The 21,085-nt window shown below is 45.1% G+C and overlaps 1 protein-coding gene across 1 annotated transcript; it reads right to left on the bottom strand.

The window, feature by feature from the left end:
- Positions 1–3,619: 3,619 nt before the first annotated feature.
- Positions 3,620–4,579, bottom strand: LOC140715706 (C3a anaphylatoxin chemotactic receptor-like). Its single transcript, XM_073028076.1, has one exon. The coding sequence runs from the start codon at positions 4,577–4,579 to the stop codon at positions 3,620–3,622; it is 960 nt and encodes a 319-aa protein (XP_072884177.1).
- Positions 4,580–21,085: the final 16,506 nt, after the last annotated feature.

The raw sequence follows: 21,085 nt of genomic DNA, 5'->3' as shown, positions 1-21,085 counted from the left end.
TTTCTCGTGTTTGTTTCTGATTCTGTGGTTCGACGTAGCCTCCTCCCTGATGGGAGAGGGACAAACCGGGTGGGTGTATCCTCCCTGGTGTTACTGGCCCATCAGGCACCTTTCTGTGTGTGTGTGCGTATCTCTGTCTGTGTGTGTGTGAGCGTGTGTGTCTGTGTGTGTGTGTATGCAAGTATGTGTGTGTGAGTGTGTCTGTGTGGGCATGTGTGAGTGTGCGTGTGTCTGTGTGTGAGTGTGTGTGTGAGTGTGTCTGTGTGGGTATGTGTGAGTGTGTGTGTGTCTGTGTGTGTGTTGGTGTGTGTGTGTGTGTGTGTCTGTGTGGGCATGTGTGAGTGTGCGTGTGTCTGTGTGTGAGTGTGTGTGTGTGTGTGTGTCACTCTGGGATTTCCACATTCTGCAGACTTTCTCGCGTTTGTTTTTGATTCTGTGGTTCGACGTAGCCTCCTCCCTGACGGGAGAGGGACAAACTGGGTGGGTGGGTCCTCCCTGGTGTTACTGGCCCGTTTCCGGCCCCTTTCTGTGTCTGTGTCCGTGATGGCAGGTCGGCGGGTGCTGGCGATGCGTTGGGCAGTTTTGACGACCCATTGTGGAGCCCGTCCTGTCTGTCACGGTCCAGCTTCCACTCCGTGTTTCGATGCTCTCCTCTGCGCATCTGCAGAGTGACGTGAGTTGACACACTGGGAACACGTGCCGAAGACAAGACATAATCTCAAACATGCTCGCTGGGCAGTTACAAAATTCCTGAATATACCCAACAGCGGCTCAGAATTCATTATGCCACAATCTCAATCGTTATTTGGGAAATCAAATATGAAAGCCTTAAGACATTGGAGCAAAATTAGCTCATTCGGCCCATCGAGTCTGCTCTGCTGATTGGCTGATTTATTATCCCTCTTAAACCCATTCTCCTGCCTACTCCCCTTGCTAATCAATAATCCATCTACTTAAGCTTTAAATATACCCAGTGACTTGGCCAGCATAGCCGTCTGTAGCAATGAATTCCACAGATTCACTACCCTCTGGCTAAAAAACATTCCTCACCTCTGTTGTCAATGGATGTCCCTCTATTCTGAGGTTGTGCCCTCCGGTCCTAGACTCCCCCACATCCAGGTCTTACAAAATTCAAAAGGTTTCAATGAGATCCCTCCTCAGTTTGTTACATCCAACTGAGTACTGGCCCAGAGCCATTAAATACTCCTCGTATATTAACCCCTGCATTCACAGGATCATCCTCGTCAACCTCTTCCGGTCCCTCTCCAATGTCCGCACAATTTTTATTAGATAGAGGGCCCAAAACTCCAAGTGTGGCAGGGCATGGGGACCAGGATGATGGAGCTGAGGATGGGCCTGCAGGCTTACAGTAGATGATGGGCGTAACGTGAATGTAAGGAAGAACAAGCCAGTGATTGGGTAACCTTTGGTAATTTCTTCATTTTAAGATCTTTTTTATTAATTATTATTGAAGATCAACAAAAAAGTTACATTAAGTCAATATGTCATTATGTACAATAACAAATAACTTATTAACAAAGCTAGGCAATATATCAATAGTAATCTTTTAAGAGACCCATAGATGGGCTTAGATAAATAGAGGGCAATGCGATGGGGAAATTCTAGGCAGTTTCTAGAGTAGGTTCATGGTCAGCCAACATTGTGGGCCGAGGGGCCTGTAATGTGCTGTAAATTTCTATGTTTCTAATTAAAAAAATAAAGTGTTAAGAATATTTTTGAAAGAAAAAGAAGGAAAAGAAAGAACCCCTACTAACTAACTAAAAAAAACCTACAAACTGATAAACAAAACCCATGGGGAGCACGACCCCAGAGCGAGACATCATACACACTCCCATAGAAGAAAAACATCAATCCGCCAACTCAAATCCATCGAAAGAAAAACCGGAAGGAAACCATATTAATTAACTCAAATCAGATGACAGTAGCGGGCAAATGAACACCACCTTTTCTCAAAATCAAATCGAGTATCAAAAGTTTGACTTCTGATTTTCTCCAAACTAAGACATAACATCATCTGAGAGAACCATTGCAACAAAGTAGGAGCAGAAACATCTTTCCATTTCAACAAAATAGCCCTTCTGGCCAATAATGTAATGAATGAAATTACATGTTGGTCTGATGGAGAAATACCATGTATATATTGAGGGATTATACCAAATAAAACTGTCAATTTATGAGATTATAAATTAATTCTTAAAAGTTTAGAAATTGTGGAGAAAATAGATTTCCAAAATGTTTCAGTACAGAACACGACCAAAACATACGTGTCAATGTGGCTGTCTCGGTTTTACATCTGTCACACTGACTATCAACGTTAGGAAACATTTTAGACTGTCTCTCCTTTGTCAAACAGTAACGATGTACAATTTTAAATTGAATTAAAGAGTGACTGGCACAAATCGAAGAAGAGTTAACCAACTTCAAAATCCGCAACCAATCTTCTGTTATCAGAGTCATGTTAAGCTCTCTCTTCAAATCTTGTTTAATCTTAAGTGAAGGGTAATTGTGCTGTTGTAACAATAAATAATAAATTTTCCCAACAAAACCCTTCACTAAAGGATTAATTTTTAAAATAATATCTAACAGGTCAGAATATTGTATACATGGAAGATTACTTAAGTATTTTTGTAAGAAGTGTCTGACCTGAAGATATTACTGGAAATGTGAATACGAGAGAGAGTATTTAGTTACTAATTTCTCAAAAGACATCAATCAGCCATCTTGGAACAGGTCCGTGAAGGAATAAACTCCTTTATTCCTCCAAAGAAGAAAGGTAGGATCACTTAGTGAAGGTTTAAATAAATAATTTCAATAAATTAAACTAAAAAGTTTTAATTTTTTGAGATTAAAAAATTATGGAACTGGAACCATATCCGTAATGACAGTTTAATCACAGGATATAAATTCAAATTAGTAATTTTGGCCTGTTGTACGGGTAGAGAAGCTCCTAATAATGAGGTTAAGTGAAACTTTCACAGCATTCAATTCCAAATCAGCCCAAGGTGGTCGTTCATTTCTATCAGCCCAGTATAACCAAAAACACATATAACGTATATTGACAGCCCAATAATACATTCTTGAATTAGGAAAAGCAAGACCTCCATCTTTTTTTAATTTTTGTAATTGATAATTACCAATTCTTGGTCTTTTATTATTCCGAACAAAAGATGAAATAATAGTCAACCTGATCAAAAAACTTCTTAGTTAAAAAAAAGAGGTATTTTGAAATATGCAAGTGTGAGGTGCTACATTTTGGTAGGACTAATCAAAATAGGACATACATGGGAAATGGTAGGGCATTGAGGAATGCAGTAGAACAGAGTGATCTAGGAATAATGGTGCATAGTTCCCTGAAGAGGAAATCCATGAAGATCTTTAGCTTCATGAAGTGCAATAGCCAAGGGTTCCAGCACCAAATCAAATAACAAAGGACTTAACGGACGTCCTTGTCTCGTGTCCCGCGAAAGCCGAGAAAAAGGAGATGTGCAATTATTAGCAATAGGTGTAACAGAGAGTTGTCCAGTTGTGTACAGAGCCCCGCACTGGGGAAACACTTCGCTGTCGAACGCCCACCTTGTGCGTCTTCAAAGAATCTCGCTCAGCTGAGGGTCAACGAAGCGGCTCCTTCATAATCTCTGCTTGTTGAGACAGCGTTATCAGGAAGATCGTTCTCTAACTCTGTGAAGGCAAGACGGAGCGAGCTGGCCAGTGAGCGTTTGAAAACCTGGCGGAATTTGCGGCCGACGAAGACGTAGAGAAGGGGGTTGAGGGCGCTGTTGAAGGAAGCCATGGCGAGGGCCACGTCATGCCAGATCAAGCTGAAATATCCGGAAAAGTACGTGGCCGCGCTGCTAATGTGGTACGGGAACCAGCAGATGATAAAGACGACGATCACGGTCCAGATGACGCGGACAGATTTCCTGGACTTGGTGAACTCGTCCGCGGGTAGTTTCCGGACAATCAGGAAATAGCAGACAGCCATGACCAGGATAGGGATGAGGAAGATAAAGACGGCCCAAGTTACCTTCAACATATTCCAGATGCTATTCCCAAGGTGTAGCTTGGGATGTAGTAGGGCGATCAAGCAGATGAGCAAGGCGAAGACCCAGGCCGCGCTGCATGCCACATGCGCCCAACACTGGCGGAGATACCGCCGGCACCAGATGGGCTGAGTGACAGACAGGCAGCGGAAGATGCTGATCACGGTCAACAGGAGGACGCTGGCGGACCCATTCAGGCAGATGGAGAAGAGGAGCAAATTGAAGGCGATGTCACCTCTGACCCAGGAGCCTCGGAGGGCGAGGTTGACCATCCAGAAGGGGAGGGTGAGGCAGAAAGCCAGGTCCGCCACGGCGAGGTTCAGGAAACACACAGAGTGGACGCTCCTCTTCATCTTGAAGCCCGTCACCCAGATGACTGCGCTGTTGCCGGGGACGCCCAGCAGGAATGCGATGGTGAAGATGATCATGGACAAGATCACGGACACTTGCTGACCGGACCAATTCGCATGGCTGATGAAGCTGAATTGGACCCGGTGATGATCTTCAGGGCTCGACATGTCTGACCTGTTGGGAGAACATATTACGGAGATGATTAGGTTAGGGAAAATGGAAGGAGGGGGGAAGGGAGAGCAGGGATGGCAGAGGAAAGGAGGAGGAGGGAAGGACATTGACACAATGACATGGAGAAATCCGGGGGCAAATGACTGGCCAGACGATCCTTTCTCCATCGCAGCGCCCCCAAAGCCGAGATCCTACCCGTATAACAATTCCAGCCTGGAAACAGGCCGTTCGGCCCTTCTAGTCCGTGCCGAACGCTCACTCTCACCTAGTCCCACTTGCCCGCATTCTGCCCATAACCCTCCATTCCTTTCCTGTCCATATACCTATCCAATTTTACTTTAAATGACAATACCGAACCTGCCTCTACCACTTCCACTGGAAGCTCGTGCAACACAGCTACCACTCTCTGAGTAAAAAAATTCCCCCTCATGTTACCCCTAAACTTTCGCCCCCTAACTCTCAAATCTTGTCCTCTTGTTTGAATCTCCCCTACTCTCAATGGAAAAAGCCTGTCCACGTCAACTCTATCTATCCTCCTCAAAATTTTAAATACCTCTATCAAGTCCCCCCTCAACCCTCTACGCTCCAAAGAATAAAGACCTAACTTGTTCTATCTTTCCCTATAACTTAGGTGCTGAAACCCAGGTAACATTCTAGTAAATCTTCGCTATACTCTCTCTATTTTATTGACATCTTTCCTATAATTTGGTGACCAGAACTGTACACAATACTCCAAATTCGGCCTCACCAATGCTTTGTACAATTTTAACATTACATCCCAACTCCTATACTCAATGCTCTGATTCATAAAGGCCAGCATACCAAAAGCTTTCTTCACCACCCTATCCACATGAGATTCCACCTTCAGGGAACTATGCACCATTATTCCTAGATCACTCTGTTCCACTGCATTCTTCAATGCCCTACCATTTACAATGTATGTCCTGTTTGGATTATTCCTACCAAAATGTAGCACCTCACACTTATCAGCATTAAACTCCATCTGCCATCGTTCAGCCCACTCTTCTAACTGGCCTAAATCTCTCTGCAGGCTTTGAAAACCTACTTCATTATCCACAATGCCACCTACCTTAGTATCATCTGCATACTTACTAATCCAATTTACCACCCCATCATCCAGATCATTAATGTATATGACAAACAACATTGGACCCAGTACAGATCCCTGAGGCACACCACTAGTCACCGGCCTCCAACCTGACAAACAGTTATCCACCACTACTCTCTGGCATCTCCCATCCAGCCACTGTTGAATCCATTTTACTACTTCAATATTAATACCTAATGATTGAACCTTCCTAACTAACCTTCCGTGTGGAATAATAAGATTTGTCAAACATGACCTTCCATGCACAAATCCATGTTGACTGTTCCTAATCAGACCCTGTCTATCCAGATAATTATATATACCATCTCTAAGAATACTTTCAATTAATTTACCCACCACTGACGTCAAACTGACAGGCCTATAATTGCTAGGTTTACTCTTAGAACCCTTTTTAAACAATGGAATCACATGAGCAATGCGCCAATCCTCTGGCACCATCCCCGTTTCTAATGACATTTGAAATATTTCTGTCAGAGCCCTTGCTATTTCTACACTAACTTCCCTCAAGGTCCTAGGGAAAATCCTGTCAGGACCCGAAGATTTATCCACTTTTATATTCCTTAAAAGCGCCAGTACTTCCTCCTCTTTAATCGTCATAGTTTCCATAACTTCCCTACTTGTTTCCCTTACCTTACACCATTCAATATCCTTCTCCTTAGTGAATACCGAAGAAAAGAAATTGTTCAAAATCTGGCCCATCTCTTTCGGCTCCACACATAGCTGTCCACTCTGATTCTCTAAGGGACCAGTTTTATCCCTCACTATCCTTTTGCTATTAATATAACTGTAGAAACCTTTCGGATTATTTTCATCTCACTTGCCGAAGCAACCTCATATCTTCTTTTAGCTTTTCTAATTTCTTTAAGGTTCTTCTTATATTCTTTATATTCCTCGAGCACCTCATTTACTCCATGCTACCTATATCTTTCTTTTCCCATACCAAGTTTCCAATATCCCTTGAAAACCATGGCTCTCTCAAACTTTTAACTTTTCCTTTTATATTGAAATATATAATTGTATTGAAAGGACACCCCGCTGTCCTTTCCTCAGCCCGTAGTTCCGTTCTCACCGTTCCTCCCACAATGCAGTGCTCCCTCATGTAGTGTGGCGCTCCATTCTCACTGTCCCTCCCGCGATGTGGTCAAATTGTAGAGGGAAAATTGGTCAATTTGCACATGACCCAAGATTGCTAGTACTAAGGCCAGTCATGAAGTTTCTCAAATACAGCAGCATATAGATCAGATACAGATATGCTGGAGACATGGGCAGATAGAGCGTTATCCAGGCGAGTGGGAGGTTGTAAATTTCAAACTTCAACTACAAGGGGAAATCATGGAGTTAAAAGCAGGACCTTAAGAGCCAGGAAATCATGTTGTAATGCATCCGTTAGGCTACCCTCCGAGTATTGTGAGCATTTCGAACTGTCTCACTGATGCACCATCAATAACTCACTCTGAGACGTAAGAAGCGAGGTATCGGCTTTTATTGACTGGAAGAATGAACAACACTACACCCTGGGGAATGAGGCCGGGCTCAGGCCTCAATCGCCTTTATACAGGGGTCTGTGGGAGGAGCCACAGGAGCAGTCCAGACTGATATGTAGTTCACCACACTCATTATAGGAACATTGTGGAGGATTTGAGAGAGGGAAGATTATCACTGGGACGATGACTGGTCGACAGGGTAAGAGCTTAAAATTAGTCAGACTTTGTTTTCCTCGACGCTGAAGTGAAGTTTATCAAATTACAAGACACAGAGATACGGCAGACAGCAATCATGCTGCTGGTTAGAAATGCAAAATACCGGATGACACGCATTTACTGGAGAGGCGAATAGGCCAAAAGAAGTGTAACATTCTCATTCGTCTGCTGGATCTACCACCTGTCCTGGCAGTCCGCCCCGTAAAAGCCCCGGCCGAATGAGATTGCCTCAGCTCTGCCCTCGTTCCACATTTCAGCACCAGCCTGTGTTTTTCTGTCGAAGCAGCACGTAAGGGTAAGAGAAACTTTTCCTCTTCCTTGCAAACTGGCACTAAGAAGAGGGACGCCTCACGTCTTAATAAGCTGGTAAGGAAGGCGGGCTCTGTCGTGGGCAAAGAACTGGAGAGTTTAACATCGGTAGCAGAGCGAAGGGCGCTGAGTAGGCTACGGTAAATTATGGAAAACCCTGAACATCCTCTACATAGCACCATCCAGAGACAGAGAAGCAGTTTCAGCGACAGGTTACTATCGATGCAATGCTCCTCAGACAGGATGAAGAGGTCAATACTCCCCAATGCCATTCGGCTTTACAATTCAACCGCCAGGAGTAAGATAAAGTGCCGGGGTTAGGACTGAGCTTAAGTTACCATTCAATGTATTTAAGAACTTTTAAAAAGCTATTTATTAATGCTTTTTGAGAGGGTGACTTTAGATGCATATCATATTTTTACTGAGTTAAGTATTGTATGTAATTAGTTTTGCTACAATAAGTGTATGGGACATTGGAAAAAATGTTGAATTTCCCCATGGGGATGAATAAAGTATCTATCTATCTAGTTCGATTCTCCCGTTTTCAGACCACAACCCTTCACGACGCTCCGTCACCCCTCTGCCTTCGGTCACCCGGGATTACCAACTCCGAAAGTCTCTGCCAGGGCCCCTTCCTCCAGACACTCCACCCTCGTTTCAGCTCACCTTCCCCAGAATCTCTGGCTCAGTCCGTGATCCAGGCCAACCCTCGACAGGTGGACTCAGATCCCAAATCGTTCCGCCTGTGCTGAACTGCAACTGTGCGGCGAAGGATTGTCCGAGGCTCGAGGTAGATCCTGACAGGGCGAAGTGCGCTGAAGCTGGAGCCTGGTCTAGGAGAGGTCCACAGTGGGGAACCAGCTTCACGGGTCAAACCCCGCGGCTATGAAAGACCAACCTGCTCAGTGAGAGGAAATTCAGCCCATGTGACCGAGAGAGAAGTGGTAACCACATGTTCACATGTTACTGTGTGTGTGTGTGAGAGTGGAGTGGAGAATCCAGGCAGCTTCACCGTGTGTCTGACTCCGGGACCGTTTGGGGGAACGGAGCCCCGGGAGCAGGACCCCGTGGCTGACCCTGGAACCGTGTGATGAGGCAGAGTGGAGGGAGTCTCACTCCATGTCTGAGTCTGGGATTCTGAGTGCAACACTGTAGACAGACCTTCACTGTGTTTTGTTTTCACACCCCGGCAGTGTGTGAAATGGGCGTGTGTCCAAAACGTCCGACCAGAAGCAACTAATTTTGGAAAGAGGTAACACTGAGCTGACTGTGGAGAACAAAGAAACATTTCCATAAGACCATTTCACTAACCCCCTCAACCTCATTCTCCTGTCTTCTCCCCGTTACCTTTGACTCCCTGACTACTCAATCTAATTACATCAAATAGGATTAAACAGAGTATTTGACACCCACAGTGAGGTCCCGTGGATAATAGAGTATCTGACGACACGGCAATAAAGAAGGGTGTTTGAGGTGGGGGGAGGGTGTGGGAGGTGTCCTCAGTGAGTACTTTGTGTCAGTATTTCTCAGGGGGATTGAAGTGGATGTCGGTGAGTTCAGTATGGAGAGCACTCATGAGCGGGGACTCTTTCAGATTAACCGAGAGGTGGAATTGTTCCCATTGAAAAGCATAATTTCAGGGTCTTGGGGACTGAGAAGGTAAAAAAGATTGCTGGTGCCTTCAGAAAGATCTTCGTATTCTCCAGTTAAAGGTGAAATTCCGGGAAACTGGTGTGCGCCGAATATTGCCCCGTTCTTCAGAAGGGAAATAAGGATTCTCCTGACTTCTAGATCGGGGAATCTGACAACATTGGTATGAGGCTATAGCAGGGGATCATTATTGAGAAGATTTATGAGCTTAACTGTTGTTGGTGTTCCTTCTCGCGCCTTGTGTGCGAGTCGGGTGGCATTTTTGCCGTTTCTGTAGCTCTGGACAGGACTTTATATGAGGCCGAGCTGCTAGCTCGATACTCAATCCAGCACGAATGGTCGATTGATTAGTCATTGTAAATTGTCCCATCGTTAGATTAGGATTAAATTGAGGGATTGCTGAGTGGCATGGTGTGATATTTCGCGCTGTATCGAGATAGATAGATAGTAGTATGGATAGATAGATAGATAGTAGGATGGAGAGATAGATAGATAGTAGGATGGATAGATAGATAGATAGTAGGATGGATGGATAGATAGATAGTAGGATGGATAGATAGATAGTAGGATGGATGGATAGATAGATAGTAGTATGGATGGATAGATAGATAGTAGTATGGATGGATAGATAGATAGTAGGATGGATAGATAGATAGTAGGATGGATGGATAGATAGATAGTAGTATGGATGGATAGATAGATATTAGGATGGATAGATAGATAGTAGGATGGATAGATAGGTAGTAGGATGGATAGATAGATAGATAGACACGTACAAAAACTGGATGAAAGCAGGTCGGGCAGCATCGGTTGAAATGAGCAGTCACCGTTTCGGGCCGAGACCCTTCGTCAGGATTGGTGAAGGAGGGGGCAGGGGCCCTATAAAGAATGTGGGGGGAGGGTGGAAGGTGCCAGGTGAGAAACCAATCAGGAAAGATCAAGGTGTGGGGGAGGGGAAGCAGGGAGGGGATAGGCAGGAGAGGTGAAGAAGGAATGTAAGGGGAAAGCACTATGGGTAGTAGAAGAAGGCAGAATCATGAGAGAGGTGATAGGCAGCTGGAAGAGGAGGCAGAATGAAACTGGGATGGGGGAAGGGAGAGGGAGGGAATTACTGGAAATTGGAGAATTCGATGTTCATACCAAGGGGCTGGAGACTACCCAGACGGTTTACAGTGTACTTTGTGTTTAGATAGATAGACAGATAGATAGACAGATAGACAGACAGACAGATAGACAGACAGATGGATAGACAGATAGACAGATAGACAGACAGATAGACAGACAGATAGACAGATAGATGTCCGTCACAACCAGGGTCAAGAAGCAAAGCGAGTTTCCACTTCTCTTGCAATGTAATTTTACCAGCACAGCGTGTCCAGAAGTTACTGAACCTAACTCGTAAATATTGCAATGTCTACTGAAACTGAAGCTTCTGCACCTGGAGGAAGATGTGGCAGGTGGAGACGTAGAGAAGGGGTTTGATGGCACATTTGAAGCAGGCCAGTCCAGACGGTGATGTTCTGCACACCCAATGGGTGGAATGGGTTTAAGGCCCAGACTAGGCCATAAAGAGTTTTCTGAAGCCAGAAGACTTAAAAGCTCAGTTTGTGGAAGTTGGTCCATAACACTCGGAGATAAAATTGAACCACAGCAAAGAACAGCAACCTTACTTCCCTTATTTGTAAGAGGTGGCATAAGTAATATAGTTCTGAGTTTTAACAAGGGCCCTGTGAGTCAGTTATGGGTCGGTGTAAAAGATGTTTCGCGCAGTGTCAAACCACACGAGTGTGTGATGGGATGTTGTGAAGTTTGCCTCTATGTCTGAATTGGCAATCAATGATGGGACGGCTGTGTGTCTGTACGTGGGAGTGTGTGATTGGATAGTTTAGAGGAAGATGCACTCCATGTTTAACCTTACACCAGACACCAAGGGGACCATTATGGGGAGGTAAAGAGAGATCTTCACGAACTGCCCGTAATGTGCGAAAGGACGGTGCAGTGGGAGTTCCACAATGAAAGATGATCTCTTGCATTTAATGCTCGGCCCCTAACAACGATGTACTGACAGATCCGGAGGCCGAGTCCATTGGTCGATGGCATTTACAATACAATAAGTGGAGTATATCAGGTGGTGTGTGGATTGCTTCCCTTTATCGGTTCATTCGAAGTGTGAGGATGTCGCGTTGCGATGTGTAAGCATTTCGTTCGGCTGCATTTCGTTCACCGTGTGAAGGAGCTTCAGTCTGTATATGACCCCGGAAGTGTATACTGCAACAGGGCGGATGTAGCTCGACCTGCCTTACACATCCATTTTCAAAATGATATTTATTACAGGATTCATTCTCATCATATGACACACTGAAATTATCACCACGTTACACTCTCCATGCAACATCATAGGTCCCGAGGTCCCGTGGCGATCTCTCTCTCTCTCTCTCTCTCTCTCTCTCTCTCTCTCTCTCTCTCTCTCTCTCTCTCTCTCTCTCTCTCTCTCTCTCTCTCTCTCTCTCTCTCTATCTCTCTCTCGCTCTCTCTCTCTCTCTCTCTCTCTCTCTTTCTCTCTCCCTCTCCCTCTCTCTCTCTCATCCAATCAGACACACTGCAGATTGTAAAATGGAAACTGTGGACTGTCGGAATCCCCTTTGGCTGTGGCACGAGCGATGCCCCTCTCTCCTCCGTTAGTGACAGAGAGGGGAGAGGGTCTGTCTGAGATGTCGAATGTTGGGGTGGGCTGTAGTTTTTGATGCACTCTGTTTCATGGTCGTTGTGGCTTGCTATTGCATTGCACGTGGGAGGTGGGGGATGAGGTTTTTACTGGGGCAAACGTGGGGAAGCTTGAAGCATTTGTTGCTGCTGGTGCTGAGAAGGGTGTGGGCGGCCCTTTGGTGTTCGGACATTTTTACAATAGACAATAGACAGTAGGTGCAGGAGTAGGCCATTCGGCCCTTCTAGCCAGCACTGCCATTCACTGTGATCATGGCTGATCATACACAATCAGTACCCCATTCCTGCTCTCTCCCCATATCCCTTGACCCCGCTATCTATAAGAGCTCTATCTAACTCTCTCTTGAATGCATCCAGAGACTTGGCCTCCACTGCCTTCTGGGGCAGAGCATTCCACATATCCACCACTCTCTGGGTGAAAAAGTTTTTCCGCATCTCTGTTCTGAATGGCCTACCCCTTATTCTTAAACTGTGGCCTCTAGTTCTGGACTCACCCATCAGAGGGAACATGTTTCCTGCCTCCAGTGTGTCCAATCCCTTAATAATCTTATATGTTTCAATCAGATCCCCTCTCATCCTTCTAAATTCCAGTGTATACAAGCCCAGTCGCTCCAATCTTTCAACATATGACAGTCCCGCCATTCCGGGAATTAACCTTGTGAACCTATGCTACCCTCCCTCAATAGCAAGAATGTCCTTCCTCAAATTTGGAGACCAAAACTGCACACAATACTCCAGGTGGGGTCTCACCAGGGCCCTGTACAGCTGCAGAAGGACCTCTTTACTCCTATACTCAATTCCTCTTGTTATAAAAGCCAGCATGCCATTAGCTTTCTTCACTGCCTGCTGACCTGCATGCTTGCTTTCATTGACTGATGTACAAGAACACCTAGATCTTGTTGTAATTCCCCTTTTCCTAACTTGACTCCATTTAGATAGTAATCTGCCTTCCTGTTCTTGCCACCAAAGTGGATAACTTCACATTTATCCACATTAAACTGCATCTGCCATACATTTGCCCACTCACCCAACCTGGCCAAGTCACCCTGCATTCTCATAACATCCTCCTGACATTTCACACTGCCACCCGGCTTTGTGTCATCAGCAAATTTGCTAATGTTACTTTTAATCCCTTCATCTAAATCATTAATGTATATTGTAAACAGCTGCGGTCCCAGCACCGAACCTTGCGGTACCCCACTGGTCACAGCCTGCCATTCCGAAAGGGACCCGTTAATCACTACTCTTTGTTTCCTGTCAGCCAGCCAATTTTCAATCAATGTCAGTACTCTGCCCCCAATACCAAGTGCCCCAATTTTGCCCACTAATCTCCTATGTGGGACTTTATCAAAAGCTTTCTGGAAGTCCAGGTACACTACATCCACTGGCTCTCCCTTGTCCATTTTCATAGTTACATCCTCAAAAAACTCCAGAAGATTAGTCAAGCATGATTTTCCCTTCATAAATCCATGCTGACTCGGACTGATCCTTCTACTGCTATCCAAATGTGTTGTAATTTCCTCTTTTATAATTGACTCCAGTATCTTTTCCACCACTGACGTCAGGCTAACTGGTCTATAATTCCTTGTTTTCTCTCTCCCTCCTTTCTTGAAAAGTGGGACAACATTTTGTGGGAAAGTGGGAGATTGTTTGTGTCTTCCCTAGTGAAGACAGATCCAAAGTACCTGTTCAACTCATCTGCCATTTCCTTGTTCCTCATAATAAATTCACCCGTTTCTGTCTTCAATGGCCCAATTTTGGTCTTAACTTTTTTTTGTTATTCACATACCTAAAGAAGCTTTTACTATCCTCCTTTATATTCTTGTCTAGTTTACCTTCATACCTCATTTTTTCTTGGCGTATTGCCTTTTTTGTTATCTTCTGTTGCTCTTTAAAAGCTTCCCAGTCCTCCGGTTTCCCATTCATCTTTGCTATGTTATACTTCTCTTTTATTTTTATACTGCCCTTTACCGCCGGCCACGGCCGCCCCTTACTCCCCTTAGGATCTTTCTTCCTCTTTGGAATGAACCGATCCTGCACCTTCTGCATTATTCCCAGAAATACCTGCCATTTTTGTTCCACTGTCTTCCCTGCTAGGGTATTGTTCCATTGAACTTTGGCCAGCTACTCCCTCATAGCTCCATAGTTCCCTTTGTTCAACTGTAATACTGACACATCCAATTTTCCCTTCTCCTTCTCAAATTGTAGGTTAAAACATATATTATGGTCACTACCTCCTAATGGTTCCTTTACCTCGAGGTCCCTGATCAAATCCGGTTCATTGCACAACACTAAATCTAGAATTGCCTTCTCCCTGGTAGGCTCCAGTACAAGCTGTTCCAAGAATCCATCTCGGAGGCACTCCACAAACTCCCTTTCTTGGGGTCCAGTACCATTCTGATTCTCCCAGTCTACCTGCATGTTGAATTACGTCATTTATTCTTTGGGTTTTTTCTCTCTGTTTCGTGGATGATTGCGAAAAGTCACGATTTCAGGTTGTATACTGTATACATTTCCTGTTATTCAATCGAAACATTGAATCATTGATGATTAAATCAATATTTAATGAGACTGCGTCTCAATATCACCAAGACCAAGGAGATGGTGGTAGACTTTAGGAGATCTAGGCCTCATATGGAGCCAGTGATCATTAATGGAGAATGTGTGGAGCAGGTTAAGACCTACAAGTATCTGGGAGTACAGTTAGACGAGAAGCTAGACTGGACTGCCAACACAGATGCCTTGTGCAGGAAGGCACAGAGTCGACTGTACTTCCTTAGAAGGTTGGCGTCATTCAATGTCTGTAGTGGGATGCTGAAGATGTTCTATAGGTCAGTTGTGGAGAGCGCCCTCTTCTTTGTGGTGGCGTGTTGGGGAGGAAGCATTAAGAAGAGGGACGCCTCACGTCTTAATAAGCTGGTAAGGAAGGCGGGCTCTGTCGTGGGCAAAGTACTGGAGAGTTTAACATCGGTAGCTGAGCGAAGGGCGCTGAGTAGGCTACGGTCAATTATGGAAAACTCTGAACATCCTCTACATAGCACCATCCAGAGACAGAGAAGCAGTTTCAGCGACAGGTTACTATCGATGCAATGCTCCTCAGACAGGATGAAGAGGTCAATACTCCCCAATGCCATTAGGCTTTACAATTCAACCGCCAGGACTTAAGAACTTTTTAAAAGCTATTATAAATGCTTTTTGAGATATTGATTTAGATGCATATCATATTGTATGTAATTAGAACATACAATATTGTATGTTGTTTGTTGTCTGCTACAACAAGTGCATGGGACATTGGAAAAAAAGTTGAATTTCCCCATGGGGATGAATAAAGTATCTATCTATCTATCTATCTATCTAAATCATTGGCTTATTGATTTAGGAATAGAATATGGTTGTCGATTGAAAACAGATTGTAATGGTGATGGGTCTGTGAACAATGGTGTGAACGATCGTGTTCCACAAGGGTCAGGGCTGGGACCTGTGTACAACGACACAGCAGTTTAAACCATAAACCAGCGATCGATTGCAGGTTTCAGCGGAGGAATGCTAATGGAACTTAAGCCAGGCAAGTGGGAGTCGTTGAACTTCCGGAAGTCAAAATTAAGTGGAAAGTATGCATTCAACCGGACGACGCGTACGAACACGGTGGTGCTGGGGCGATGTTAAGGTCCATATACACGGTTCCGTAACATTGTGTATGCAATCAATGGTGTGCAGCACAAGGTTCATTTCGTGTTTGTCTTTGGTCTGACATTCAGGAAGTCGCAGCCACTCGAAACAACTTGACTGGGCTGCGCTTGGAGAGCTGGATGCGCGTCACTTTAAGAACGAGCTGCGGGTGCAGTATGGATTAGAGAGTATTCGCGACAGAATCTTTTATTTTCTCCGGATTCTGGGAGAACTGGAAGAGTCAGCAAGTCGGGCAGCATCTGTGGGAAAGAGCGAACAGTCCACGTTTTGGGCCAAGTCCTTCTTCCGGGCTGAAAGGGAAGGTGGGGGATGCCCGAATTGAAAACTGCTGGGAGGTCCATGAGGTCAGCTAGCGGGTGATAGTTGCACCCAGGCGGGTTCGTGAAGCGAAAGAATGGAGGATAAGGAATTTGATAGGAGGGTGAGCAATCGGAGAAAAGGAAGGAGGGGCGGGCCTAGGGGAAAGTAAAAGTCAAGTTATCAGTGAAATACCAGAGAGCGGGATGGAGGAAGAGGAAGGAGAAATCGGAATTCTTTCAATCAGGTTGGAGGGTGCCCAGACGGATTATAAGCTGTTGTTTCACCGTGAGGGTGGCCTCATCTTTATTAAATTATGAAAGGCAGGGAAATGGCAGACCATCAGACTATTCCTCTGAATGAAAAGGCCAAATACCAGCGGGCATAGATTTGCGGAGAGATGGGGAATTCACAAGACAGGTTTTTACTCAGAACGTGGAGCCACCGGAAATCGGATACATATTTAAGTGTAGATCGTTGGAAGAAGGAAATTTATAGATAGATAGATAGATACTTTAGATACTTTATTCATCCCCATGGGGAAATTCAACTTTTCTTCCAATGTCCCATACACTTGTTGTGGCAAAACTAATTACATACATGTAATTAATACTAATTAATACAAATACTAATTAAATACATGGCTGTATTCCATTTGAAAAAATTACTTATAATTTAAAATATGAAACATTTTTGAATATTTGGCACCCTTATTTACAAAAGACAGGATTAAATGTATAGGTGCTCCGAAGATGAAATAATTGGTTATTTGGGGAAAGAAATATATATACTAAAGTTATTACGAACTCCATGGAGCATGTGGGGATCTTCCGATATCCAGGCACTCTTTCTTTTCTTTCTTTCTTTCTTTCTTTTTTCTATAGGGATGTTGGGGTAGGGGTTAAGGGGAGGGGGGAAGGCTATATATATTTTTTTTTCATATATTTTCTTTTATTTCTGCAATTATTTGAAAACTCAATAAAAAAAGTTTATTAAAAAAAGAACATGGCGCCACCTTGGAGCAGGAGGGTAGGGGAGGTGGGGGCAACAGATACGGTTGGTGCTTCAGGACGTGTGTACAGAGACACGTGAACATGCTGGGTGGATCATGTGCAGACAGGCGGTATTAATTTAAATTGTTATCATGGACAGAACGACACGGTAGGCCAAACGGCCTGTTACTGAGCTGTACTCACTACCTGTGCTTCCTTACAAAGCAGGGACACTTCCACATCGAGGAGCCTCCACAGCGGAACACCTTCGCTAATAAACGTGCACTTTCTTCGTCGGGATGTCGCTGGACCGACGTTCGCTGTGTCAGGTGGACCATTCTCCAAATATGACCCTCCCATTCGCCCTACTATACTATACTTCCCCTACTCCTTCTTAAAACCAGATGGTGAGTCTTGACCAGAAAGGGCTTAAATATCTAGAGGGCGTTGTGGGGGGCGAGGACGTAGAGCGGGTGGTCGAGGACACTCTTGAAGGAGACCATGCTGACGTGACGTACTGCACACACAGTGGGCGACATGGTTTAGGCCACAAACACTGATAAAAAGCCAGAAGACGTCAAAGCTCAGCGTGACGAAGTTGGTCAATAACATCAAGAGATTGAACTCGCAGAGCAGAGAACAACAAACAGTTTCCCTTATTTATCAGAAGCAGCATAAATAATGGAGTTCTGAGTTTAAACAGGAGCCCTGTGAGCGAGTAATGGGTCAGTGAAGCGGATGTTTCACGACGAGTCCCAACTCTGCGAGTGTGTGATGGGATGTTTAGCAGTTACAGTCTGCGTCTGAACCTGGCAATCTCTGATGGCACAATGTCTGGAAGCCGAACTCTGTGCCTGAACTGGAGAGTGTGTGATTGGATAGTTCAGAGGCAGCAGCGTGTCCAAGTGTCCTTTCTGATGATTTAGGTGGTGCTTCACTCCGTACCGGACAACAGGGGCACAATGGTGGGACGGTGCGGAGAGATCTTCACGGCGTGCCCGAGGCCTGGGGCTGCGCAGTGGAAACTTTGCTCCCTCATCGAAACACGGTTTCTCACGTCTAATGACAGATTCTGCGGCTCAGGTTCATTGGTCCCAGGCACATCGAACAGAATAAAAGGAGTATTTAATGTCAGGATCAGGTTTATTATCCCCGGCGTGTGCACACTTAGCAGCAGCAGCCCAATGCCAAGCATAGTCTAGACGGAAAATAAATAGACAGACAGATAGATTACAGTGTATGTGTATTGAGTAACGCAAAACAGAAATTATATATATATAAGTGAGTTAGTGTTCGTGGGTTTAATGTCCATTTAGGAATCAGATGGCAGAGGGGAAGAAGTTGTTCCTGAATCGCTGAGTGTGTGCCTTCAGGCTTCTGTACCTCCTCCCTGATGGTGTCAATGAGAAAAGGACATCCCCTGAATGCTGGGGGTTCATAATAATGGACGCTGCCTTTCCTAGACACCACTCCCTGAAGATGAGCTGGATAATTTGCAGGCTAGACCCCAAGATGGAACCAAACAAATTTTCGACCCTCACAGCTTCTTTCGGTCCTGTGCAGTAGGCTGCCCCCCCAACCCCCGTTACGTCCCAGACAGCGGTGCGGCCTGTCGGAATGATCTCCAGGGACGTCTATGGATGGTTTTCAGTGTTTTTGATGACATGCCAAACCTCTTCAAACTCCAAATGAGGCAAAGTCGCTGCCTTGCCTTCGATATGTTGCGAACAGACCAGGTCCTCAGAGATCTTGACACCCAGGAGCTTGAAATTACTCCCTCTCTCCACTTCTGATCCCTCTCTGAGGATTGGTATGTGTTCCTTCGTCTGACCCTTCCTGAACTCCACAATCAACTCTCCCGTCTTGCTGACGTTCAGTGCCAGGTTGTTGCTGGGACACCTCTCCTCTAGTTGACATATCTCGCTTCTGTACGCCCTCTCGTCTCCATCGGAGATTCTTCCAACAATGGCTCCATCTTCATCAAATTTATAGATAGTGTTTGAGCTATGCCTCGCCACACAGTCATAGAAACACAGAAACATATAAACCCTACAGCACAGTACCGGCCCTTCGACCCACAAAGCTGGGCCAAACATGTCCTGACCTCTATTGTTCTGAGCTCCATGTACATGTCCAGCAGTCTCTTAAAAGACCCTATCGTATCCGCCTCCATCACCGTCACCGGCAGCCCATTCCACACACTCACCACTCTCTGTGTAAAATACTTACCCCGACATCTTCTCTGTACCTCCTTCCAGCCCCTTTAACCTGTGCCCTCTCGTGCTAGTCATTTCAGCCCTGGGAAAAAGCCTCTGACTATCCACATGATCAATTCCTCTCATCATCTTATACACCTCCATCAGGTCACCTCTCATCCTCCGTCGCTCCAAGGATCCACTCAAACTATTCTCATAAGGTATGCTCCCCAATCCAGGCAACATCCTTGTAAATCTCCTCTGCACCCTTTCCATGTTTTCCACATCCTTCCCATAGTGAGGGGACCAGAACTCAGCACAGTACTCCAAGTGGGGTCTGACCAGGTCCTATTTAGCTGCAACATTCCCTCTCAGCTCTTGAACTCAATCCCACGGTTGAAGGTCAATGCACCGTATGGTTTCTTAACCACAGAGTCAACCTGCGCAGCAGCTTTGAGTGTCCTATGGACTCGGACCCCAAGATCCCTCTGATCCTCCACACTGCCAAGAGTCTTACCATTAATACTATACTTTGTCATCATATTTGACCTACCAAAATAAAGCACCTCACACTTATCTGGGTTGAACTCCATCTGCCACTTCTCATCCCAGTTTTTCATTCTATCAATGTCCCGCTGTAACCTCTGACAGCCCCCCATACTATGTACAACAGCCCTAACCTTTGTGTCATCAGCAAATATACTAGCCATCCCTCCACTTCCTCATCCAGGTCATTTATAAAAATCACGAAGAGTAGGGGTCCCAGAGCAGATCCCTGAAGCACACCACTGGTCACCAACCTCCATGCAGAATATAAACCGTCTACAACCACTCTTTGCCTTCTGTGGGCAAGCCAGTTCTGGATCCACAAAGCAATGTCCCCTTGGATCCCATGCCTCCTTACTTTCTCAATAAGCCTTGCATGGGGTACCTTATCAAATGCCTTGCTGAAGTCCATATACACTACATCTACTGCTCTAACTTCATCAATGTGTTTGGTCACATCCTCAAAAAATTCTATTGGGATTGTAAGGCACAACCTGCCTTTCACAAAACATTGCTGACTATTCCTAGTCATATTATCCGTACCCAAATGCACATAAATCCTGCCTCTCAGGATATTTTCCATCAACTTACCAACCACTGAAGTAAGACTCACTGGTCTATAATTTCCTGAGCTATCTCTACTCCCTTTCTTGAATATATGAACAACATCTGCAACTTTCCAATCCTCCAGAACCTCTCCCATCCCCATGATGATGCAAAGATCATCTCCAGAGGCTCAGTGATCTCCTCCCTCGCCTCCCACAGTAGTCTGGGGTACATCTCGTCTGGTCCCGGTGACTTATCCAACTTGACTGTTTTCAAAAGCTCCAGCACATCCTCTCTCTCAATATCTACATGCTCAAGCTTTTCAGTCCACTGTAAGTCATCCCTACAATCGCCGTTCCTTTTCCTTAGTGAATACTGAAGCAAAGTACTCATTAAGTACCTCTGCTCTCTCCTGCGATTACAAACACACTTTTCCACTGTCACACTTGATTGGTCCTGTTCTGTCACGTCTTATCCTTTTACTCTTCAAATACCTGTATAATGCCTTGGAGTTTCCCTTACTCCTGTCCTCCAAGGCCATGTCAGGGTCCCTTCTGGTCCTCCTAATTTCTTTCTTAAGCTTTGTCCTGCTAGCCTTATAATCCTCTAGATCTCTATCATTACCTGGCTTTTTGCACCTTCCGTAAGGTCTTCTTTTCCTCTTGACTAGGTTTACAACAGACTTTGTACACCACGGTTCCTGTACCCTACCATCCTTTCCTTA

Source organism: Hemitrygon akajei, chromosome 24 (assembly GCF_048418815.1).
Source record: "Hemitrygon akajei chromosome 24, sHemAka1.3, whole genome shotgun sequence".
Classification (NCBI taxonomy): Eukaryota; Metazoa; Chordata; class Chondrichthyes; order Myliobatiformes; family Dasyatidae; genus Hemitrygon; species Hemitrygon akajei.
The sequence above is the reverse complement of the archived record's forward strand: the minus strand, read 5'-3'. Positions and strand labels throughout refer to the sequence as shown.

Excerpts from the sequence above, each read along its gene's own strand:
- LOC140715706 (XM_073028076.1), bottom strand. The coding sequence starts at position 4,579 with ATGTCGAGCCCTGAAGATCATCACCGGGTCCAATTCAGCTTCATCAGC.